The sequence below is a fragment of the Scomber japonicus genome, chromosome 3 (genome assembly GCF_027409825.1).
Source record: "Scomber japonicus isolate fScoJap1 chromosome 3, fScoJap1.pri, whole genome shotgun sequence".
In the NCBI taxonomy this organism is placed as follows: Eukaryota; Metazoa; Chordata; class Actinopteri; order Scombriformes; family Scombridae; genus Scomber; species Scomber japonicus.
In genome coordinates this window covers 27,563,629-27,588,597 of record NC_070580.1, presented here as the reverse complement: position 1 = coordinate 27,588,597, position 24,969 = coordinate 27,563,629, and the positions used below count along the sequence as shown (strand labels likewise).

The following is a 24,969-nucleotide window of genomic DNA, read 5'->3' as shown; positions in this document are numbered from 1 at the left end:
GTTTGATCCTTTTTTTCAAAGAATATGAAAGGTGCAGCAGATATTAGAACGATCCAAATGTCAGTCATTACAGCTTGTTCTGGCCTGAGCTTTGTTTGATAGTTCAGATAATGTGTGTGAGGGAAAAATGTTATTTGAGCATGAAATGATTTATAGGGTGTAAACTACATATGATTGTCTCATGTCTGTTCTTTTACCTATTAAACACAGCTTTGATAAATGTATTATATGATAACACACTTTCAATTAAGGTAAATGGAAGCTGCTCCTTTTAAACACCTTTGTACAAGACAAACGTGACATTAATATTCAGTGACAAACTCATATTTCTGGTTGTGCTTCCTCAGATGTATCAGAAATCAGAAAAAAACTTAAAAAACGGTGAGTAAAAAAAACGAAACTTGGCTATGTGCTGTTAAAATAAACAGTGATTCAAAGAGAGATTTTTCAATGACAGTATGAGATTAATTGTTTCAGTGGAAAATGATTTTTTACTCTACAGTAATGCTGATGGATCACGTGAGCAAAAGCCAATGCTGGACGATGAAAAGGTCTGGGAGATTCTCCTTAGTGCTGACAAGAAAGACTATGAGCGCATCTGTGCTGAGTACGGTATCAAAGACTTCCGTGGCATGCTGAAGAAACTTAACGAAATGAAGAGAGAGAGAGAGGAGGAGCTTGCGGCGGTAAATGGCCTTTAAATTAAGCTTTCATTATGTAAGGAGACTCTCTGGCAAAACATCTCTTTATGCAGATCTGTTTTGTTTTGTGTTTGTGTTTGAAGTCTTTATATATGTGCAGACTCATTCATTTGAACTATTTTTTTTTTTTTTTTTTAAATGTAGTTTGTGTCACACATCAACACGCTGAAACATATTGATGTGAAGGACAATGACTGTGCAACAATTGAGCTGGACATGGACCTCAAGGATCCAACCAGCAAAATCTTTGTGTACAAGGTGAGGTGCTGAGTCTCATGTTCAGTTTTGTCTTGCTGATTTTTAAAAAAAATGATCGATTATCACAATGACAACGTTTCCCTAAACACTGCAGGATGGCGTCATGATTCAATTCTCGAAAGAAGAGTCTGACGGGATAAAACACTGTTTGAAACAAGTTGGCAAGAAATTTGTATTTACAATTAAAAAACTAGGCAAAGATGATGCTGGACTGTACTCAGTGGATGTTGAGGGCGTCAATGTATTCTCCTCAGAATTTAAAGGTAAGTCTTCAAGTATGTGATCAATTAGATTATAATCAAATACATAAAGTTACTTTTCAATGATTAACTGACACACAATAATACAATCAGACCACACTAAAAGTAAAAATCTACCGAGCCTGATGAAAAGTGTACAAAACTAACTTTTTTTATCTTGTTTTTGTTAACTTTATTTGTAATTAAGTGCAAAATAAGCAGTTCAGAAAACAAAGGGAACATATTGAAATATTAAAAGTCTATTTTGTGTCTTTGTAATCCTGCAGTGCCTGAAGTTGACTTTGCTGTCAAAATACGAGAGGTTAAGGCAACAGAGCGAGAGGACGCCCTCTTTCAGTGTGTCCTGACTTCACCCATGGATGAGATCAAATGGCTTGGCAAAAATGCTCCATTGACAAATGGTGAAAAACATGTAATCTCTTGTTCTGAAGATAAACTTATCCACAAGTTGATCGTACGTGACTGTATGCCTTTGGATGCTGGTATCTATGCGGCGGTGGCAGGAATCAAATCTTGCAATGCCTGGCTTGTGGTTGAAGGTGAGAAAATAATGATCTCAAGCAGATTATCTAATGGATGCCTTCCCTTGACATTGATTCAAATTTTAAATTCTGAATGTAACTTTCAGCTAAAATGTATCAATACATGTGATATATGTTTTTTCGTAGTTGACAAAAATCCTGCTAACAAAGGAAAGAAGGCGGCTCGCAAAACCACTGTGGCTGGAGGTGGTGATGATGAAGATCTTATGAGAATAGCTAAGGAACAGCAGGAAAGGTATTTGAAAGAAATGGAAGAGAAAATGGCACTTGCCAAGCAGGCTCAGTCAGATAAGGACGTTGCAGACGCACAGGCCTGGGCTGACGCAGAAGCAGCTAAAAAGGCAGCCGCTGAAGCCAAAGCTGCTGCTAGGGCTGCAGCTGCCAAGGAGAAAGCTGCCAGGAAAGCTGCTGCAGATGCTGCTGCTGCTGCTGCTGCTGCTGGTGCTGGTGCTGGTGGTGCTGCCGGTGCTGGTGCTGCCGGTGCAGGTGGTGCTGGTGCTGCCGGTGCAGGTGGTGCTGGTGGTGCCGGTGCTGGTGGTGCCGCTGGTGCTGGTGGTGCCGCTGGTGCTGGTGCCGCTGGTGCTGGTGGTGCTGGTGGTGCTGGCGGTGCCGCTGGTGTTGGTGATGCTGCTGGTGCTGGTGGAGCTGGAGTTGGTGGTGGTGTTGGAGTTGATGGAACTGCTGGTGCTGGTGGTGCCGGTGCCGGTGCAGGTGCAGGTGGTGAAGGAGGTGCAGCTGGAGCCGGAGCTGGAACAGGTGAAGACGATGATGAATATGAGGAAGATGGAGAAGGAGGGAAACGCAAAAAACGTGTGAGGGATGGTCCACTTGTTCCAGATACAGTGATAGGTAAGAAATCAGTTCTCACTGTTGTGTATGCTGATAGACTTAACAGCAAAAAATGCTTCCAAATTTGGAAATTGTATTATCTTTATTACATATCATCAAATGTAGCAGTAAAAGGGTTTTGTATTCTCTTTATATCTTTGTCTGTTTTGATATTAGTCTGCTCTTTTCATCACATTCACTTCTTATGTTTACATTTAACAATTCTCTTGATTCTTATTATGGTTTTGCTGTTTGTCTTTTCAACAATCTTTCAGAATTATCTTAAAAGTGAATCTTTAAAAAAATCTTCAATCAAAGAAAAAGAAAAAATGCTTTCATAAAGAATTTAGAACAGAATTTTTCCAAAGAGTAGACAGCTGAAAGTTTTCAGTAAGTATTTCATATTAATGTTAGTCAGAGGAAAGTCTTTATTAGGTCAACATTCTTATTATGATAGTAATGTATTGGATTTGGGTATGCGTAACACATTTTCATAAAGATGCTATTTATTATTACTAATAGGAGATTATAGTGATGAGGAAACTGAAAATCAAGAAGGTGAAAAATCTGGGAAAAAAGGAAAACGTGCCAAAAAGAAAATTGTGGCGAGTGAAGAAGCTGCTGTTGGTAAGAGATATCAAAGGTTGCATGTTGTAGAAGATCTACTGATCTATAAAGTCATTTGGAAATGAAAATGACTTTTGGAAATTCTAAACACTTCCTAACTTAGATACAGTTGCATTAACACTTAACGTTTATAACACCGACACTTTACAAGACTCTAACGTGCTCTGCCTTACCCGGATAAATCTTATCGTCAGGAAGGTCCTGTCAAGCATCAGTGACGGAACTTGCTTTATCCAGGATGTGTAAGGCTTTAGCATGGGTTAAGTATTATGTTTATTAATTCTTGAAAACCCTTGCAGTGGAAGAGCCTACATTAAAAAGTAGAGTTTTTAATGTACAGTGTTCATGAGTCCCAGGAAATTTAATTGCTGACATGGTTTTTAGTACAAAAGCAATTTAAAACCCTGGGTGGCTATTAACTTATTTAAAAATAAGTTAATATCAAATAATTATCTGCTAAATTAATCTTAATTTAGCCAAGACTAATAAGTAAAACATAATCATCTTACGTTTGTTTTTGCACCTCTCCTGAGAAACAATAAGCAGCATAGCATAATAAATATGCTATGCTCAAATCTGTCTTCTCCCATATGTAATCCTGTACTTGGAAAAAAAAATATAGATATGATCTATATTTGTGTTTTGTGCGTGCTACATGTGCTTTTATGTTTGTAGAAATGTTTGTCCTTATGTTGTTTTATATGCTGTTATTCATGTACAAGATTGTTACGTGGAGGGTAAAAAGTGGAAAAGGTGAATAACGGCAGAAGTCTTTAAGTTATGAACAGCGGGAAGTGCCAGGTCATGACTGAGTTTTGCTGAACGCCACATTAATTAGAATGAAGCAGCATCACTTTGTTTGTCTACTTTGTCTTTGTGGTAAAAGTGATACTTATTAGACAAATAGTCTTAACTGCAAAAAGAAAAACAATCCACCTTTCTGTTTTTCCTTTTTGCCACAATCATTCCTTGAGTCAATCAAGTGACTTCACAATGACGCCAATATGAACATTCTTGAATAGCCAGTTGAAAATCACCTTTTCCAACCCCTCTCCTCTTCTTCATTGAAGTTAGTGTTTGTTTTCTCTGTTGTTACTGCTGTTTGTTTTTATGCTCCATGTTGACATTTTAATTGTTATTGTTACTGTTTTCATTAATGTTATTTGTAAGGCATATCCAACAGCAAATGAGAAACATTGGATTGATGGTAATTACGATGATATCCCCTAAAACTGAAAAGAAAAAAACAGAAAAGCCAGTGGCACCAGAGGTGAAAGTGGCACCAGGGGTGAAGGTGGCACCAGAGGTGAAAAGGGAACCAGAGGTGAAAAGGGAACCAGAGGTGAAAAGGGCACCAGAGGTGAAAGGGGCACCAGAGGTGAAAATGGCACCGGGCCAGCAGGCAGTGATGAATCTGCTGAAAATGGTGAGGGTGCAGACGGCGATGAGCCAGCAGCAGCAGCTGGCAAGCGCTCAGGCCGGGCACGACAAGGCCCATTGATCGTGGAAACAGTTAGTGGTAAGATTACGGGCGCTGCATTAACTGCTGCATGTGAAGCACTGTCACTGACCAAAGTCATTTGATGATCAGATGACTTTTCCAGTGGTTTGAGGGTTAACATCAGAAGTGTGTGACCTCTGGTAAGAATGCTACATTTGATCTCTAATTGGTTAAATGGCCTTTTAGAATGATCGCAGAGTTCAACACGAGTGGATTTAACCTTGAGTGCCTATAGAAAATGCTAATTAAATTTGATGCACTAATGGTTTTTGCCTATAGCAAACAGCATAATTACTCCTCCAGTTGCTATAGTAGTAAAATTAATGTAAATATAGATAAGCCTCATGTTTTGTAAACAATAGATCAGCATCAGTTAAATCATTTTATTTCTATGCCTTGCAGGACAGATGCTATTAGGCAATTCATTGTTCAATATGTACATGTCCATTTCTGCCTCAAATGTATTGTGAGTGTATGCACTGTATGTGTGTGTAAGTAATGTTTAAATGCGTATGTGCTCTGTGTGCATCTGTATTAACAATCTTGCTGGCTTTTTAAATGTTAAATCAGGATGAGTCGGTGCATTGAGGTTAATTATTCAAATGAGCAATTGCAGAGCCAATTGATTTCTTGAGATGACAACTGCAACACTTGTGTGCAGTCACACTCTTGCATAATTTGAAGATTGAAGACAACCTTGAAGACACTGGAGGATGACCATGCTATAAAACAATTCCTTCACATTGAGGATTTTCACTTCAAAAAGACATTCTTCAAAGTTCATTTCTTCCACTGACGAAGGAACAGTCAGTATTTCAAGGGTATTTTTTAAGGGTTCAATAGTTCTTTCATGACTAATGAAGAGAGGCAAACAAATGCCTTGATGATTACTTTCTTATGAGCTGCATCAAGATTTCAACTCTGCAAACTCTGAAGTTGGAGAAGACCTTTCCCAAACCAGACAATCAAGCTGCACATTAACCAAGAAAACATCATCAAGATTCAAATTTCAAATTCGAAATTGCTCTTCTTACAAATCTGAATTACATACTCTCTTCAAATGTTATATTTTCTGATATCAAAACTGCTTATTAACATGTATCTTATGATCAACTGAAATAAAATACATGATGTCAACAGAAAAGCACAAATGAAATGCTATTTCGTATTGTTTGACTGCAAGGTAAGTGTATACACACTTGAATCACATACAAGTGTATGGACCATGCATTCACCTATACACAGACAAATTAATCCATTGTAATTGTAGATGATTAAGTACAAAACCTTAAAGCAGCTTTGTATGCAGATGTACACCACAGAATCTTTGCATTCACTAACTTACTGGTTGATGAATCCTCAGACCCAGGAGTTCACTTTCATGCTGGGCTATCTGACTGCAAAGCCATTATTGGAGAAGCAGCAGAGCTGGAATGTAAAGTGAGCAGAGAAGACTGTGAGGGAAAATGGTACAAAGATGGAAGTGAGGTAATCCCTACGTTTAAATGTGATAATTATGTAGCATATTCTTGGATTTTATTGCACTAATATAGCCCAATGGAAATTGGTCATGTATTAATATGTTTCAGGTGACACTTTATTTATATTTGTTTAGTTATACTGATGTGTTGGTTTAAATGTTTGTAATGTATATTTCAGATTCAAGCATCTGACGATATAACCATTACAAAAGACGGAACTTTCCACAGGCTGAGAATTAACAAAGTCACAGAGGACCATTCTGGAAAATATAAATTTGAAGCAGATGGACGGAAGACAGAGTCCTTGATTATTGTTGAAGGTAAAAACAAAAAAATCTGTCCAAAAATCCCTTCCTTGTATCATTTATTAGAGAAAGGCAATAGGCCATGGCCATAACGAAGATATATTTTTAAAAGAACTTACTCAAACATGTATCTAAAATAAATACAGATAGCATGAAGCTGCTTCAAGTATCTGTATGCATGTTTTAACAATCCTTTTAGATCCACCCAGATTTGATCCTGAAGAACTGGAAATATTTAAAACTCCAGTAACCGTGAAGAAAGGACACAAAGCTTCCTTCAAATTACCTTTTGTTGGAAAGGATCCTATAAAAGTTCAGTGGTACCTTGACGGTGAAGAGCTATCAGAAGAATCAAATATCAAGATAGAGAACTCCGAGGGTTACACCCGTCTGCATCTAATGAAGCTGCAGCGCAAGGACAGTGGTGAAGTCAAGATAAAACTCAAAAATGAGTTTGGCACTATTGAGGCCTTCAGCCAGCTTATTGTACTGGGTGCGTATTGGAAACTAAAAGTTACAAACACTTATTTTGACGTACCGAAAATGTTTCACACTTTAGGTACTAATATTCCATATGCCACTCCGTTGTTGGACAGATAAACCCACTCCTCCAATGGGACCTCTGGAGATTGTCGAAGCTTCCGCTTCTCAAATTGATTTCAAGTGGAGAACCCCAAAAGATTGCGGTGGCTGCAAGATCGACAACTACATCCTTGAAAGAAATCAAGTTGGCCGCAATACCTGGAAGAAGTTGGGGCCAATTGGTCCTGATGCCAAATACAAGGACACAGATGTAGACCATGGCAGGAGGTACTGCTACCGTATAAGAGCAGAGACTGAAATGGGCATCAGCGAGCTGATGGAAACAGAAGACATTCAAGCTGGAACAAAAGGTAAATTCAAGCCAATATTATCTTAAATATACCATTGTTTAACAAAAGTGTGGTCACACCAGCATTTTAAAAAGGTAAATTTCACAGTGAAATTAATTTATTTTTTGTATTTCTCCTTTGTCAAAGTATTAACTGTTCCACGAAACAAGAATGGTTATGAGACAGGACTCAATACCACAAAAACTAATGCTGGCTTTTGTCCTCTCTTAAATAACTATTTTTTGAGTCAAATTATGTGTAATCCTTAGAACAAAAAAAGGAGCAGTACATAGTAAAGTACAGAGAAAAAAGCTCTGAGCGCTTTTGTCAAAATATTATAGTAGTCACTATGTAACCAAGGATTCATTAATCCAACATCACCATCAATTACCTCACAGTTTACAAAAAAAACATTTGTAATCCCTTTTAGACAAAGCACTGATCACAGATCCCAATCTTTCGTGTGTACAGCATACCCTGGACCTCCATCAGCACCAAAGATTGTCAGTGCCTTCAAGGACTGCATCAACCTCTCCTGGAGTCCTCCTTCAAACACTGGAGGAACCAATATTCTGGGATACAACCTTGAAAAACGCAAGAAGGGCAGCAATCTGTGGGGCCAAGTCAATCCACATACTGAGATGATCAAAGGTTATTCTTTTTGCATACATTATTTCTGTTTGATCATTTTATGACAGGTTGTCATGATGATTTGTTGCTGTCACTCCTGTATCGCATATGTATGATGTGTAATATTCAGCATGTTCTTTCCCTGTACAGGACACAAAGGATTTGGTGTTAAAGATGTGATTGAGGGCATTGAGTACGAATTTCGTGTGTCAGCCATCAATAACTCTGGAGCGGGTGAATACAGTGCACCATCTGAGTTTGTGTTTGCCAGAGACCCTAAAAGTAGGTGGCCATTTAGAAATATTTATCATTATTTTATCATACTAATATTTCATACAACCCAAAAATTGCAACACTGAATTTGAATCATGTCTTACAGAGCCTCCTGGTAAAGTCATAGACCTTAAAGTGACAGATTCCACCTACACAACCCTGTCCCTGGCTTGGACCAAACCCAAGGACATTGAGGGGGTTGAGGATGAAGCCAAGGGATATTTTGTGGAGATCAGGCCTGCGGAAAGCACAGAGTGGGAACGCTGCAATACAAGTCTAGTAACCTTGAATTTCTATACTGTAAAAGGCATGAAGTCCATGGCCATGTACTGGGTGAGAGTCATTGCTGTCAATGATGGAGGAGATGGAGAGCCGCAGGAGCTGGACAATTACATCCTCGCTATGCCTCCTCCTGGTAGGAAAATTCACTTCAAAGTTGCTTCTGTCAAACAACTGTATAATACTGTGTATTACAAAATACTGAACTGGTCAAGAGAGTCTAGCTGCAGACCTCCAGTGTGGGGCCACATCCGGTACAGGCTCCACTCTCAGGGCCACCTCCAGTGTCAGGCCGGTTGGGACAGGAAGTGCGCACAAGAAACTTGGTGTTGTGGATTTATATTTAATCAATCAACATCGTAACATGAAAATCATTAGTTTCTTAAATGTAGAACACTTTTGATGTTGTCTATCCTTTATTTGTAGCATCTGACGTGATTACGCCAGTCAGCAACATTAACTATTAGGTCTATATCAACTTTCAAAATGGGGTATAAACTCCAAGTGCACGCAAGAAATTTCACAATAAAATTGCATAAACACTGGCGTAGAAAGTGGCTCTGTCGCTGATTCACAATTAATTAATCAACATCGTAACGCCAAACCATTAGTTCCTTCAATGCACGTTTAGGCATCTATCTATCTATCTATCTATCTATCATGGAAACATATTCCATGACAAAAGATGCTGATGCATCTGCTTACACTGTCAACCTGTCCTTCTGAAGAACAGTAGTTACATGAAAACATCAATCAACATGTTAAGACAATGTTCATTTTTTCAGAGCCTTAACATCTCATGTATAATATTTATTTAAGGTAAATGCCTTATTGTATCTATTGAATTAAATGATTCCACCCAAGTCTTCTATGATATACTTTACACCAGAAGATCTTTAGAAGATAGAGGCCAATCAGATTTTCAAGTTTGTTATTTCTGGGCCTGACACTAGAGGTGGCCTGAGAGTGGAGCCTGCACCGGAAGCGGCCCCACGCTGGAGGTCTGCAGCTAGACCTCTCTCGAACTGGTATATGACTCAACTGACTCAACTTCTCAAAGGTTGAAAGGAAACCATGACTACATGGAAAAATACTGACTTCATTCAACCTGAAGAGATTATTTAAGTTTTAGACTTTTCACCAACTCAATGCCAAGTTTACACAATCAGTAGAACTGCATCCTGCATCTAAATCTCATATAAGAGTGAAAAATGTGCTAGATTTTTCATTCAGTTTTAATCATCTCGTTTAATTGAAATTAAAGGTCACATGGCCCAAATTGAAAATGCAATTGCATATAGACATCAGGTTTTTCAACAGACAAAAATATTCATATTAACCAATCAATTGTGTGCTGATTCTTATTTAGATACTGTATTATTATTATTTTATTATTACATAGGTAGTGGGGCTTCCTATTTGGGACATTTGAATCAGGAACCAAATGATGAATGAAGGTTTAGGGTTATGGTTAGTGCAGTATTTGTAATATGGTAATGTATACTGCACTAGAAATTGCTGGAGCAATTGTTAACATTTAAATAAATGACGAACACTAACTTTCACACATGCTCTTCATCTAGTGAGACCACGATTCACAGATAACAAAATCAAGAGTTTCATGGTGGTGAGGGCAGGAAATTCTGCACGATTCAACATTAATTTTGAGGTAAAACTACACTTATTAACAACACGTTGAATAAATAGCCCTCTGAAAAATCTGTCTGGAGATTATAATTATATATTCTCTATAGGCCTCTCCATGGCCAGACGTCACCTGGTTGAAAGATGGAGTGCCAGTGTCTAAAAAGGTGACAGTCAGCAATGCAGAGGCCACATCTCAGCTTCTGATTGCTTCTTCTGAGCGCTCAGACTCTGGAATCTATACTATCATTGTTAAGAACGTTGTTGGTCAAGAAACATTCAGCATTGAAATTAGAGTCACAGGTGAGTCTGGCAAAACTGCTTCATTGTAAAAATTAATTGACTCCTAGGCCATTTTCAGTAAAAAAAAAAAAAGGAAAAACGTTTTCTGTATATTTACTCTAGATGAGCCGAAGCCACCAGGTCCAGTGGAGGTTGATGAAAATGTGCCTGGCACAGTGACCATTTCTTGGACCCCATCTCCAGATGAGAAACGTGATGACAGGCTGCACTACATGGTGACTAAGCGCGATTCAAACAAGAGATCATGGCACACAATTGCAGATCGCATCTTCAACAATAAATTCACAGCCTGCAACATCATGCCGGACAGAGAATATCAGTTCCGTGTCTATGCAAAGAATGACATGGGCTCCTCCAATCCCTCTGAATCACCAAAGTGGCTGATTACAAGCAAAAAAGGTATGCTAATATTTTCATTTGAAATTTGAAGTTGAAACTTGTGTTTTCCAGGTTCATCTACAACAAACTAGTATCTGTATTTGAGGCAAGCTTATGGTAACATAGTACATACACACACATTAACCAAATATTCCCTCCACAAAAGCACTAAGGCTACAAACAAGTTAATTTGACTGTGTCCTTTATTCCCTCATGCATATTTCATGAGAATGTTCAAATATTATACCAGTGCTTTTACTTTAACCACTTTACTATAGTTGAAAAGACCGATGCTACGGGGCTATAGATGCACCATGCCATTGCTGTAACATGTACTGTGCCAACACACCCACAATATCAGTTCCGTATGCTTTTTTGCCTTTATCTTTTGTGCAATGCCTGTCTATGGCAGCCCACAGGACTTTTTTGAAAGTTAAGTCCTTTTTTTCTTTTTGTAAAAAATGGCACATAGAAGCAGTTACAATCCTTTCATGCTTAAAAACACATTTATTTTTCTAAATGTTTCTTGCAACAAAGAGAGACAAAGGAGACAAACAACAATAGTCTGGCAACACACAGCCAGTGAATTCTGGGTTTTGTGAAAAACTAAAACTTTCCATTGAATTTGATCCAACCACCACACAAAATTAAGTATTGTTCAGATGTCTTTTTTATGGCTTATCCTTACAATTTGGTCGGCACATTTTACATCAGGAACAGAAAATAAGTATTATTTCTGCATTGCTCTGCCTGATCATCGGCAAACAATTTTAGTACATGCACAGGAACTAAAAGTACTGCACCTTTAAATTCCAATCATACCTACAGCACCATCATCACCGCACATTCTCTCCTGTTAGAAAAATACAATTCAGTATTAATACTTCAGTATTAATACTAACTAATTTGTTGCAATGTATATCCACTTTTTTTCCAGAAAAATTCACTTTGACCATGCCTGAAAGAAAGACCTGTGATCTGCAGTGTCCTCCCAAGTTCATTGTCCCATTGAAAATGCATGCTGCTCCTCAAGGGTATGAATGCTACATGAGCTGTGCTATAAAAGGAGATCCAACACCTCATGTGACATGGCTCCGCAACAATATCAGTCTGAATACCAACACCAACTATCTCATCTCCAACACCTGTGGAGTCTGCTCTATGCTTATATTAAGGGTTGGACCTAAAGACATGGGGGAGTACACAGTTGTTGCAGAAAGCCCTATGGGGAGGGCAGAGTGCTCCACTAAACTCAGTGTCAGAGGTAAATCTTTACCAGATTGTTATTTGAAGGCACTGTCACTATGTTTTCCATTGCTATACATGTTATACAGTGTTAATCTTGGCAACTGAAACTAATCACTGCCCTTCTTTTTCTTTTTCCAGATTAAATAAACCCCATGAAGATGGCCGACTTGTTCTAAAACCCTGACATAAATTAAGTTTCAATTTCAGTTTACAGATAATGCATACTGTATCTTTAGAGTTGAGACAGCCCAGATAAATGCACAATGTAGTATTAAAAATATTGCTTGTGACACTTTCCTTTTAAGTTGTTTTCTGTTTGAGTTCAACAAATTCCTACAAATAACGGTATTTATTCAAGGTAGTAGTCAGAATAAGGTCTTAGGCAAACATATGTTAGTGAAATAGAAGCCACAACATGTTTTGTTTGATTCTATGTGCAATCCTAATTTTAACAAAGAAGCTTGAAATAATTATACTGTGGAATTTTGCATGTTTTACATCTAGATCAGAAACAGCAAATATTCACCTTATGTAACTATAACAACAGCGCAAATATTTAAATACAGAACTGAGAACTGTGTAGTTGTGTTTTATTGGTTTTTAAAGTACAATTTAAAGAAAATGTGTTTTATTTAAAGCTTATGACAGTACAGATAGGTGACAGATTAAAGGAAAAAACAACATCAAGTGTTTTAGTACAGTGTTGGGCCACCACTGATGACATCTATTTTGCACAATATTCCCTCATTTAGTGTTTTGATGATGGTCGAAAATCTCTTGTGCCATATGGATGGGGGCATTTTCATCCTGGAAGAGACCACTCCTATCAGGATAGAGCTGTTTAATCATAGTACAGTATCTCATTCACTCTGATCACCCAGAACAACTTTGTATTGATTTGCAGTGACAAGTGGACCCAAACCATGCCAGCAAAATGCCCCCCACAGCATAACCCCCTCAGTATTGGGGTGAAACATTCAGACTTGTACTATTTTTTCCTTTAATACGTTACTTGTGTGTCTGTTCTGGTATCTTTCAATTTATTTTTAGGTGTCAGGTTTCTGTTAATGTGTTTAGAGACTTGTTGAAATCATGATTTTCCTTCAATTATGGAATGCAAAAAAGACACACAAAATAAGACATACTGACATAAAATTCTGACATGATAGTTTGTTCTAGTATGTCATTCTTATGAAATTGTGTGTGGGTTTGGTGTAAATAAATATTTCCTACACCCATTATGATGTGATTTTTGATTTGATGTGCATGTCACTTTGAAAAACAGCTAGAGTGCATATTTAACAGAAAGTGCATTCAACAAAAAATACTTGCATATAAATCCATGAATACAGGCTGTGACATAAATTGTAACGCATTGGTCAAGCCTCAACATAGCAAGCAAGTATCAAAATTCATACCACTTGTTCACATCCATGAAGGTTTATGTGAATAATTTATGTCCAGTCTTCTTGTATTACCTCTCTGAGCATATTTTTTGTGGGGTCAGACATTAGTCCAAGTTTAGAGTCACTGAAGATGAGCGGGTCAACAGTTGCACCCTGGGCTTCAACGTGAGTGAGAAGTGCAGGGTGACACTTCTCATGTTTAAACCGAAGTGCTTCTTATGCTAAATGAATGCCAAAATAAATACTACTGTTTAACTTCTTTCCCTCTCTTTCAGTTTAAAGTGATAGCAACAATAATTGTGGCTCATTAATATCAGAATGAGGTTTAGCTTTTTTTTGTTTCTTTTTCTGTCCGATTTGTCCAGAACAGTGTCAGCGTAAATAAGAGCATTTGTACATTTGTCATTTTTTTGGGATAGGCTTGCAGCAATCTGAGATCATGATTCATTAACCCTGATATTTCTAAACATGCAGACCAAACTATTGCAAGGAGCTTAAAAAAGTCAAAATTGAATTGATGCTTACCTCTTGACTGTTAAGTGTTGAGATGATGATCAGACCACCTACTCGTAAAGTTAAAGCTAATTCCAAGGCAGTTCAGCCATGTTATTACTATGCCACTTCCCATGAGACTCCCCTTTTTAATAAGAGCAGCCAAAAGCACCCTGCTACTGTACTACAGCTGAAATTTGAGTTTTGAGGGAGGGATTAGAAAACTTCACAGCTGCATTTCCTCTGGTGTCCCCTTTTCAAGAACCTATAGAATTTTAGGGCCAAAGTGCATGTCAGTAAACCTATCCCCAAGAGCCACAGTGAAAAAGCACTGGGTTAAGTTGCCCTGAGTGACTTTGAAAGGCTTTATTGCCTCTCAAAACAGTCAGCCCACACTCAAGAATCAGTTGGAGCTGGCTGGCAGCTCACAGCGAAGAACAGCAGTTTACTTTAAAAAAGTACTGTAAGTACATTTAAAAGATACTGACAAATATTCTTTGATATTTTACCATCATCTCTTTAATCCAGTTAAAGTACATTTGTTTGCATGTCAGCGTACACTAACTTAAGGTTTATATGGTAATGTGATCTACTTAGTTATCCGAAGAAAGAATTCTAATTAACACTGCATGCTGACAGCAATTTTTATGATTCTAGTTAGTCTCAAATTCAATATGATGAAATACCAGTAATGTTGTACTCTAATAGTTGATCAAATTACATATTTTAAATAAAGCAGGGTTGTTGGAGCCTGATGTGAAATCATAAAAGTAGGAAAATGTTGAAAAAAGCAGGCTATAGTTTCTATGGTTGGACAAAAAACTAAATCTTACTTGTGTAACTATATTGACATGACTCCTACACTTTCTCACTGCAAAGATCTAAAATATGCTGTTGAGCTTGAGAGTGATATTTTATTTAGCATTTTATTGCACAAAGAATATGTCAAATTAAATAATATGATGTACTAAATGAAGCTCATATATTTAGGATACAGACCTGACAAGTGATTAATAAATCAGTCCTATCATAACACCCTTGGCAGAGCTATTTTTTGTCTCAGATAAATATAGCTGTCCAGCAGTGTACCAAGTGTACAAAACTATCAAATATGCTGGTGACTGAAAGACTTCTATATAAATCACTTAAATATATTCAGTGTTCATAGTTTAAGTGGCTATTAATTATTAATCCACAAACAAAAGTGTCCTTTCATTAGCCTAATATTATGATGAAGATCAGGGAAAGCAAAGTGGATAGAGGCTCTAATATTACTTTATACTTGAGTACTTAAGTTACACTGAGATATTTTGATCACATATCAGTGATATTTGTATGTATAATATTACATCGATTTTAGATTCTTTAAGTTTTTAAGTGATATCAATGTACTAATGTGAGCCTTTTCAGCATTTGAGATTAATGAATAAATTACAGAATAACTAATATCCAGGTGAAGATATACTTCCTTCCATACTCAGTGAAATGTGTTTAACATTATTATTTAAAAGCAGGATGGTCAGGTATATTGTTCTTAAAGCAAATTTGGTAATGCAGGCTGGAGGATATAACTTGAATATATTTAATAAACTTATTAAGTGATTCTTAATCATCAAAATATTTCTTGTTCTAGTTTCATAACAACAATGTAATAACTCAACTACAGAAAAAAGAAAATAGAATTTAACTGCACAACATTTGCAGATGGTAACTTATTATTTTATTATATATTCATCAATTTCTTTCAATAATTCAGAGCTTAAAAGAAAATAAAACCTGAGTGCAAAGATAGTAATGGGTCTTGCAGCCAACCACTTGACGTCATATCCGGACTCATGATGGATAGTTTTATGAGGTATGTGACCTACTGACGGCGAAATTAGGCCGGTCACTTACAGGAATCTATGCGGAGCATGTTAAGTATTTTATGATCACAGGAATTCTTCATTTATGGTACAGATAGGGTTACTTGTTCAGGGATCCTTGCAGCAGTTTCCTGAAATATAGATATTTCCCTCAATTTTCAATCCTGACTTCCCAAAACACAACAAAAGCCACAATTTCCCCTTTTTTGTAATATGAGGGATGAATAAACTATGTCCCATTACATCTTTAGTTCCTCCAAGGATGGGCTTTAATTGATAATGATAATAAATTAAATTATCCAAAAAGTAAATAAATTAGCTATGATAATCAATACATCATGCAGATAATCTGAAAGAGATTAATTTTGTGCTGGACAGGTGGTGATTCTCATAGTTACCAACAGTGGTCAGGCCATGCTAACATCTCAATAATACTGTAAATTCCAGGATATGTTGTGCATTACGTTATGAGAGGATCAATTCATCTGTTGAATATTTTATTTATTAACTGATTAGTGTCTTGGTCTTTAAAATGTCAGTCAATATTTCCCAAAGCCAAGGGTACAACATAGTTATTCCCGACCCAAAATATTCAGTTTATCATAACTTATAACTAATGAAACCAGCAAATATTCACATTTAAGAACCTGGAACTATATAATTTTAGCATTTCTTTGTAAAAAAAAAAAAAAAAAAAAAAAGGATAAATTAATTATTGATAATATACAATGATTAGCAACTTGCATACATTTGGCTTAAATATATTGGATCCAAACCAAACTTATTAATTGAAAATGTAACTGTGGGGTCTTTAGTGTGTCTTATTTTTGTTTATTGTTTGTGTTTTTGGAGCAGCTGTTGACTAAATCAAGATGTTTAAGATACGTAAAGCTAAGGATGAGGAGCCAACTGCTCCAGGGCAGGGTAAGTAACTGTAAAATTTGATGACTCACCTTTTATTTTTAATTACTGCCAAAAAACACAGATTGAATACTCTATAGCATTTTCTGAAACATAGTATCTAGCTCTTTCAATTAATACAATTCTTCACAAGTTTTTCATTGAATAATACACTTCCTCTCATTTAACAACAGTGAAAATTAAAATGAAGTCAAAGGTGCCTGGAGTTATGATCACCCAGTATGTGGAAGAACTACCTGAAGGCATGACCAACCCAGATTTCATTCGGAAACCTATTGCTTTGACTATTCAAGAAGGTAAAATACCACCGCTAATCACATTATAATGTTAATAGAAGGTAAATACCGTAACTGTTTATTTTTGTCCTTTCTGTAGGAAAACATGGAGTTTTCAGAGCAATAATTACTGGCAAACCAACACCAACTGTAACCTGGGCCAGAAATGATGGAGAAATTAATGAAGAAAGGTACAAAGTTATCCATGATCATACCAGCGGTGAATACCAGCTACAGGTGAGGTCAATGATACTGTCATACAAGGAAAGCTTATTCAAATAATTAATCTCTAAACAAGAATCAGTTAGAATACTTAATAGAAAAGTTGTGCAAAAATATCGATTACACTGAATTGAATTGAATCATGTATTCTCATAGATACCAGATGTATCGGTGGATCAAGCTGACACCTACAAGTGTTATGCCAGAAATGAATATGGAAAAGCTGTTGTAACAGCTGTCTTAAATGTTATTGAAGGTGTGTTACTTACTTTTTGCCATTATATAATATATAACATTCTTTAAAAAAGTACATTTGTCCCAATTGACTTTAATTGCCTCCATTTTAGTTGGCTATAAAAAGAGCAGAGCCATGCAAGAATCAAGAACAGGTACACAGCTTAAATTTCACGTATAAAAATGCAGAATCAGCCATTGAATGAAAATTGTAACCATGTCACCGGTTGTGTTGTAGCTGTCCGAGAAATACCTGAGGACTTCAAAAAGGCCTTAAAAACCGCGTAAGTAGGAAGCTAATTTGTGTTTTTTTGAACGTTTTACTTTTTTGTTTGTTTTGTTTTGCTTTTGCCTATCAATGTACAGTATGACCTGAATGTGTTTCATACTTTATGATTTTGTTTCTCTTTGGAGGGCTGACGATCCTAAAGAAGAAACAAAACCAGAAATTGATGACAAGTTTTGGGAACTGTTGTTGAGTGCCGACAAAAAAGATTATGAGAGCATCTGTGCCCAGTATGGCGTCACTGATTTTCGCGGGATGCTAAAGAAACTAAATGAAAAAAAGATAGAAAGGGAGCAAGAGCAAGAAAAGGTCTTTTTCAACTTCATTTATGTTTCAATATGAATAAACTACACCATTAAACATCTAAAATACAGGAATATAACGGAATATGATGCTTACAAGGAATACAAACTCCATACAAGAAAACAACATTTTCACAGTGTTAAAAGTATTTTTTACCTGTTTGTGATTGCTACAGGTTGTTGAGAGACTATGCAACCTAAAGCCCATTGAACTGAAAGAACACGGTGGTGCAGAATTTGAACTTGAAATGTCACTCAGAGACCCTACGAGCAAAATCTTCCTATACAAGGTGAGCAAAATTATACAAAATCACTGAAAGTCATATTACATATCTACTGTATGTGCACACAAATGTTGTATATGCTACATATTTAACATTTACAACTACTTATGTTTGAACAGGATGGAGTTATGATTCCATTTGATATCGACACAGAGGTAAAACACGGATTGAAACAAGTGGGGAAGAAATTTGTATTCAGCATCAATGGTATTGATCCAGAGGATGCAGGATTATACCAAGTAGAAGTTGATGGAATTAAGATCTTCTCAACAGACTTAAAACGTAAGACGATGAAGCAAATGAATGATCTACATATTTTACTATAACATGTAAACATTGCCATTTAACAGTCATGAGTTATGGTTGCCACATGGGTTGCCCTGTGACAGAAAATGCCAGATCTTGTAATAACACGGTAATGATGTGCTAAAATGTTCTATTTCACGTAGTTCCACCTGTGGAGTTCTTGGTCAAGATTCAAGATGTGAAAGCAGAGGAAAGAGAAGACGCTGTGTTTCAGTGTGTCGTATCACAGCCCTTGAACAAGATTAAGTGGATGGGAAGGAATACAGCACTGGAGCAAGGGGAAAAATATGACATTGAAGTGTCAGAGGACAAGTTGATTCACACACTGGTGGTGAAGGACTGTTTGCCATTGGACAAAGGAATTTATGCAGCTGTGGCTGGACAATCATCCTGCAATGCCTGGCTTCTAGTGGAAGGTACTGTTTAAATACATCTTGTCAGTCTTTACAACACAAGTCAGGCAAATGCTAAAAATGTCCAATAACGTATTAAAAATAACCTGGTACTGTGTATTTTTTATTAGTTGACAAAGATCCAGCCACGAAAGGAAAGAAGAAAGCTCGTAAGACAACCCGAGCTGGTGGTGGTGGAGAAGAGCTTTTGAGGATTGCTCAGGAGCAACAGGCAAAGGTTCAAATCGAAAAAGATCAGCTGATTGCAAAAGCAAGGGCACGGGCTGAGGCTGATGAAGCTGAGAAAGCAGCAGCAGAAGCAGAAGCTAAAGCAAAGGCAGAAGCTAGAGCTAAAGCAGAAGCAGAGGCTAGAGCTAAAGCTAAAGCAGAAGCTAAAGCAAAAGCAAAGGCTAAGGCAAAGGCAAAGGGAGAGACAAAGGGAGAGAAAAAGGGAGAGAAAAAGGGACAGACAAAGGGAAAAGCAAGTGCGACAGAGGATGGAGAGGAAGAAGAAGATACAGAAGAGGATGAGGAAGATGGTGAACAGGAGGGAAATGTGCCAGATTCAGCTGAGCCTAAATCATCAGAAGATAAGCAAGATGCACAAGCTAATGAAGACGATACTGAAGATGAGCCTGCTCAAGAGAAAAGAAAGCGAGTGAGAGCAGGCCCACTTGTCCCTGATACTGTCGTTGGTGAGACACATCAGAACATATGCTATGCTATATGCTACACTATTTATATAGTTCTGTTTCTAGTTAACAATAAGAATGTATTTTCTTTAGACCCAGGAGTGTACTTCACCAGTGGGCTGTCTGATGTAACTGCTATCATTGGTACTGATGCTGAACTGGTCTGCAAACTGAGCAGTGAGGACTGCGAAGGAACCTGGTACAAAGATGGGCAGGAGGTGAGGAACATAGGAGGAGTTGATAGATTTATAGCTTTTACTTTTACCTGTCAGACATTTACGTCACCTGTTTGTTTGTGTGCATTTCAGATAACAGCTACAGATGATATCTGTATTGTTAAAGATGGGACTTCTCGCAAACTAATTATCAAAAACTGCACAGAAGATGATGCAGCAAAGTACCGATATGAAGCTGATGGGCGTAAAACAGAAGCTATACTGAAGGTTGAAGGTATTTAAATCAGAATAAATTTGAGAAATTTCAATTCAACTTTCAATCACTTGTGTATCACAATATCTGTGTGCTCAGTCACTGCTCAGTGCTAATTTGACAAGATGTGTGTTCTTTAACTAGATCCTCCAAGAATCAACCCAGATGACATCGCTGAGTTTGAAAAACCTATTATAATCAAAAAGGGGAAAGATGCAGCCTTCGAGATACCTTTTGTTGGACGTGAACCCATGAAGATACAGTGGTACAATGATGGCGAAGAGTTGTTGGAAGACAGCCACACCAGGATCGAGAAGTCTTCCTCACACAGCCGCCTGGTGCTAACAAAGTGCCAACGCAAAATCACAGGAGAAATAAAGATTAAGATTAAAAATGAATGTGGAACAATTGAGGCCATCTCCCATCTCATTGTATTAGGTAAGGTTTTTTAAGGGCAGGGTGTTCTGAATTTGAAATAATATATTATGTAACACATGGATATGAGCATGGTTGTTCTTTATTCTTTTGTCTGACTACAGATAAACCAACGCCACCACTAGGCCCTGTGGATATTATTGAAAGTTCTTCATCTTGCATTGAGTTCAAATGGAGGCCTCCCAAAGACAATGGAGGCTCCCCTATCACCGACTACATCATGGAGCGTCAGCAAATTGGCCGAAACAGCTGGAAGAAATTGGGCAAAATTGGCCCAGAGGCTAAATACAGGGACACTGATGTGGATCATGGCAGAAAGTACTGCTATCATATCAGGGCTGAAACTGAACAAGGCATCAGTGAAATGATGGAAACCGATGATATTCAGGCAGGGACAAAAGGTGAGTTGTCTTTGTAGAACATAATAAGGTATTGAGCCAGTTAAAAAATGATTTCTTTAAATATTTTATCTTTCTTTTAGCATACCCTGGAGCACCTACTGCACTAAAAATTGTTAGTGCTTTCAAGGACTGTATCAATCTTGCTTGGACTGCACCTGCTAATACTGGGGGAACCAACATTTTGGGATACAATATGGAGAAACGCAAGAACGGCAGTAATCTGTGGAGCCAGGTCAACCCCCCAGAGGAGCCCATTAAAGGTAGAGCCATTTTGATGATATCCACAATTATATGGATACTATTTACACTTTCTTAAGTGAAATGTGATGATTTTTTAAGATACAAAAGTTATGTTTTAATGTCTTAAAACATATTTGTTGACATGCTACAGGGAAACAGTATGCAGTCAAGGATGTTGTTGAAGGCATCGAGTATGAGTTCCGTGTATCGGCTATCAACATTTCTGGTGCCGGAGAGCCAAGTACACCATCTGAATTTGTTTTTGCAAGAGATCCAAAGAGTGAGTAGCAGGCCAAGATAAAATATTATGTATGTTAATGCTGAAAAAATGCAATGTTCTGATGTACATCCATTTTCAGAGCCCCCTGGAAAAGTTATCGACCTGAAGGTGACTGACTCAACATACACCTCCTTGTCACTGGGGTGGAGCAAGCCCGTGGAGGAGGAAGGCGTCCAAGATGAGGCCAAAGGATATTTTGTGGAGCTCAGACCAGCAGAAAATCCAGAGTGGAGTCGTTGTAACTCCAATGCTATCATTATGTCCTCCTATACTATTATGGGTATGAAGTCTATGGCCATGTACTGGGTAAGAGTCATAGCCACTAATGAGGGTGGAGACGGTGAGCCTCAAGAGTTGGACAACTACATCATTGCAATGCCTCCACCAGGTGAGTCAACTAATTACAGTCAGAAATTTTAATACATACATTTTAATTTCAATTGATCACTTATTCTCATTCATTTTGAAAATCTGGCAGACTATAGGGAGATAATGGGAGGGATAATACTGTCCAAAAAGAAAAGTACGAATCTGTAGTGCTGTGATAATATGTGCAGATTGTTGAATTAAACTGTCTGAAACTCTTCCCGCATTGTTATAGTGAGACCTCATTTCACTGACAGAAAAATAAAGAACTTCATAGTAATGAGAGCTGGAAACTCTGCGCGGGTCAACTTCAACTTTCAGGTTCAGTATAATAGTCATAGTCATTTTATCCCATCTAAAATGGCAGAATAGACACTCTACAAAAGGATAAACCAACGTCATATTAGCCCATCTCCTGTTGTTTACAGGCCTCTCCAATACCACTTATTACATGGCTCAAGGATGGCGTGCCTGTACCCAAACATGTGTCAGTGAGTAATTCAGACACATCATCGCAGTTAATGATCCCTGCATCAGAGCGTCAAGACACTGGGATTTACACCATCATTGTGAAGAATCTTGTGGGTCAGGAGACCTCCAGTGTTGAGATACGAGTCACAGGTACAGTAAAAGAAAAGTTAATCAAGTTTTTAGAAAAGACAAAAAGTCATATCTTCAGAATTAAGAATTGATGGGTTTTAAATATTTTATGTTCTTTTTTGTTTACAAAGGAATTTAGTGTATACTATGTTCTGTGTATACTTTTGGCTTATGAATTCCAAATTTGGAGGAAAAAAAAAAGAAGCCAGATTCAGTATGCAGGCATTCTCAATATAGTCAGCATAAACGTATAAGAAGAAGAAGACACTAATAATCTTATTTTACCTCTTTCTAGATGACCCCAAGCCTCCAGGCCCTGTGGAGCTGGATGAGAACGTGTCAGGAACAGTGACGGTCTCTTGGGAACCATCACCAGATGAGAAGAAAGATGACAGACTTCACTACACGGTCACGAAGCGTGACTCGGTTAAGCGCAATTGGCACACTGTGGCTGACCATCTCTTCAATAACAAGTTCACTGCCATCAATATCATGCCAGGAAGGCAGTATAAGTTCCGGGTCTATGCCAAGAATGACATGGGGCTTTCCCTACCCTCTGAGTCACCAACCTGGGAAGTGAAGAGGATGAAAGGCAGGTTTAAAAACAGTATTTTGAGAGTCTGTCATTTTGAGTTGAAACAACTTGTGGAAAGTCGACAGATCCTCAAAAATATTGAAACTTCATTGCAGAATCATGTATGTACAGAGTTTGAAAGGAAAAGGCTGTTTTCACAGATTCTGAGACAATGTGAATACACATCCATTGTTGAAAATGTTTCAACTTAAGCAATATTGCAGTGCTTTATAAATGTCCTTCATGAATGTACAGAGAGGAGAGGAGGAAAAAAAGAGAAACTTTAAGGAAAAGAGAGAGGCTAAACTGAACACAAACACACTCCCATAGACATGGCCAGAGGCTGTTGTTGCCAACTAACTTACAGCAGAACAGCTGGACAGTAAGGTATTTTGGCTGTTTGGAGTCAGTAAACATAAATGATCCAGCAGTCAAACTCATACCAGTATCACCAAGCGAAGATTTGCTTTGCATTCTGTCTGAAGAACTTTACCAAGGTCATTGATATCTTTTGCAGAAAAAAAGAAAAGGAAAGAATATCAGACATAAACTATTATTCCAAGCAGACTGCTTTTACAGATCTTAAATCATGTCTGAAGGGAACCTTTAACCTGAAATAATTTGATAATTGATTCATTGTTTCAGTCACTTATTAAGAAAAAAAGACCAAACGTGATGATTTCAGTCTGTTTACTGAAAGTTTGCTGCTTATCTTTGTTTTATATCATTTTAAATTGAATATCTTTTGATTTTGGCATGTGAAGGCAATACTTTGGGCTTTTTTTAGTCTATATAGAGTAAATCTAATGGAGTGATCAAATACAATAAAAATAATTGAGAAATTAATTAACAATTAAAATAATAGTGAATAATAGTTGGCATCAGACGTTATGTATTGTAAAAGGCATCAATCAGAGTTAAGTGTAGCTGAGTACAAATCAGTCAGCATTAAGAGACTGACCTATGAGTATATGAATATGTTAACAGACAGCGAAAGAGAATGTAACATTGAAAAATTATTATGTATCATTATGTATTACACCTTTCTAACATTTCTCTCCTTTTGCTTGTGTCCTTCCAGAAACATTTTCTTTGAGTCTTCCGACCACGAAAGGCTGCAGTTTTGAGGCACTTCCATCTTTCTCTGTTCCGCTAAAAATGCACAACAGTCCGGAAAGCTATGAGTGCTACATGAGTTGTGCTGTGACAGGAAACCCCAAACCCCATGTTACTTGGTACAAAGATAACGTCAGCCTTAACACCAACACTAACTACTACATCACTAACACATGTGGGGTCTGCTCCATGGTGATTCTCAAAGTTGGGCCGAAGGACAGTGGAGATTACACAGTCATTGCAGAAAACTCTCTGGGCAGAGTGGAGTGTTCAACTAAACTTTCTGTCCAAGGTAAAAACTCATTCACAGTTAACTGTAAGATCTTAAAATATGTTTCTATGGCTATATGTATGCTTTAACAGCTGTCTTTACTATCTCTTTCTCCTTCAGACTAGGATGACGCAGTGGTCCTGAACTTCTGAAGACACCTGTCCCATTTATTGAATGACATATAAATGGTTTATGGTTTATCAATTTGCACAGTGGTGTCATTTGTTAATTAATTATTGTAGTCATATATTAGAATAAACTGAAAATAAAACAATAAAGACAGATAGAAAGAAAAAATAGACAGAAAATGTAAAATTGTTATAAAGCACTAATTACAAATGTAAAACAGATTTGGTTGTATTTGAGTGAATATCACAGTTTATCTATTGGGTGCTGATTAGGGACATTTGAGATCCAACATTATTGATATGCAGAGGCTTGCATCCACAC

At 37.4% G+C, this 24,969-nt stretch overlaps 2 protein-coding genes across 2 annotated transcripts; both read left to right on the top strand.

Annotated features, from left to right (window-relative positions):
* The first annotated feature begins 561 nt into the window (after positions 1-561).
* On the top strand, positions 562-13,244 carry LOC128355554 (immunoglobulin-like and fibronectin type III domain-containing protein 1). The gene is made up of 16 exons (XM_053315846.1): positions 562-686; positions 846-959; positions 1,054-1,222; positions 1,486-1,758; positions 6,081-6,205; positions 6,377-6,518; positions 6,703-6,996; positions 7,100-7,396; positions 7,847-8,026; positions 8,156-8,287; positions 8,385-8,693; positions 10,141-10,226; positions 10,312-10,504; positions 10,607-10,903; positions 11,820-12,146; positions 12,269-13,244. Exons 1-16 carry the CDS (start codon positions 633-635, stop codon positions 12,271-12,273), a joined length of 2,997 nt encoding a protein of 998 aa, XP_053171821.1. The 5' UTR covers positions 562-632; the 3' UTR covers positions 12,274-13,244.
* Positions 13,245-16,765: 3,521 nt separating this feature from the next.
* igfn1.3 (immunoglobulin like and fibronectin type III domain containing 1, tandem duplicate 3) lies at positions 16,766-24,713 on the top strand. The gene is made up of 23 exons (XM_053315570.1): positions 16,766-16,817; positions 16,988-17,110; positions 17,190-17,326; positions 17,468-17,567; positions 17,659-17,700; positions 17,784-17,829; positions 17,960-18,140; positions 18,310-18,423; positions 18,537-18,699; positions 18,867-19,139; positions 19,247-19,600; positions 19,901-20,025; positions 20,116-20,257; positions 20,381-20,674; positions 20,776-21,072; positions 21,153-21,332; positions 21,464-21,592; positions 21,672-21,980; positions 22,194-22,279; positions 22,387-22,579; positions 22,854-23,150; positions 24,214-24,540; positions 24,640-24,713. The coding sequence occupies exons 1-23, from the start codon at positions 16,766-16,768 to the stop codon at positions 24,642-24,644; spliced, it is 3,969 nt and encodes a 1,322-aa protein (XP_053171545.1). The 3' UTR covers positions 24,645-24,713.
* Positions 24,714-24,969: the final 256 nt, after the last annotated feature.

Coding starts and splice junctions, on each gene's coding strand:
- igfn1.3 (XM_053315570.1), top strand. CDS start 16,766: ATGTTTAAGATACGTAAAGCTAAGGATGAGGAGCCAACTGCTCCAGGG. Junction 17,568..17,658: donor TGTCTTAAATGTTATTGAAG/GTGTGTTACTTA, acceptor CCTCCATTTTAG/TTGGCTATAAAAAGAGCAGA. Junction 21,333..21,463: donor CCCAGAGGAGCCCATTAAAG/GTAGAGCCATTT, acceptor GACATGCTACAG/GGAAACAGTATGCAGTCAAG.
- LOC128355554 (XM_053315846.1), top strand. CDS start 633: ATGCTGAAGAAACTTAACGAAATGAAGAGAGAGAGAGAGGAGGAGCTT. Junction 960..1,053: donor GCAAAATCTTTGTGTACAAG/GTGAGGTGCTGA, acceptor TAAACACTGCAG/GATGGCGTCATGATTCAATT. Junction 10,505..10,606: donor CATTGAAATTAGAGTCACAG/GTGAGTCTGGCA, acceptor TATTTACTCTAG/ATGAGCCGAAGCCACCAGGT.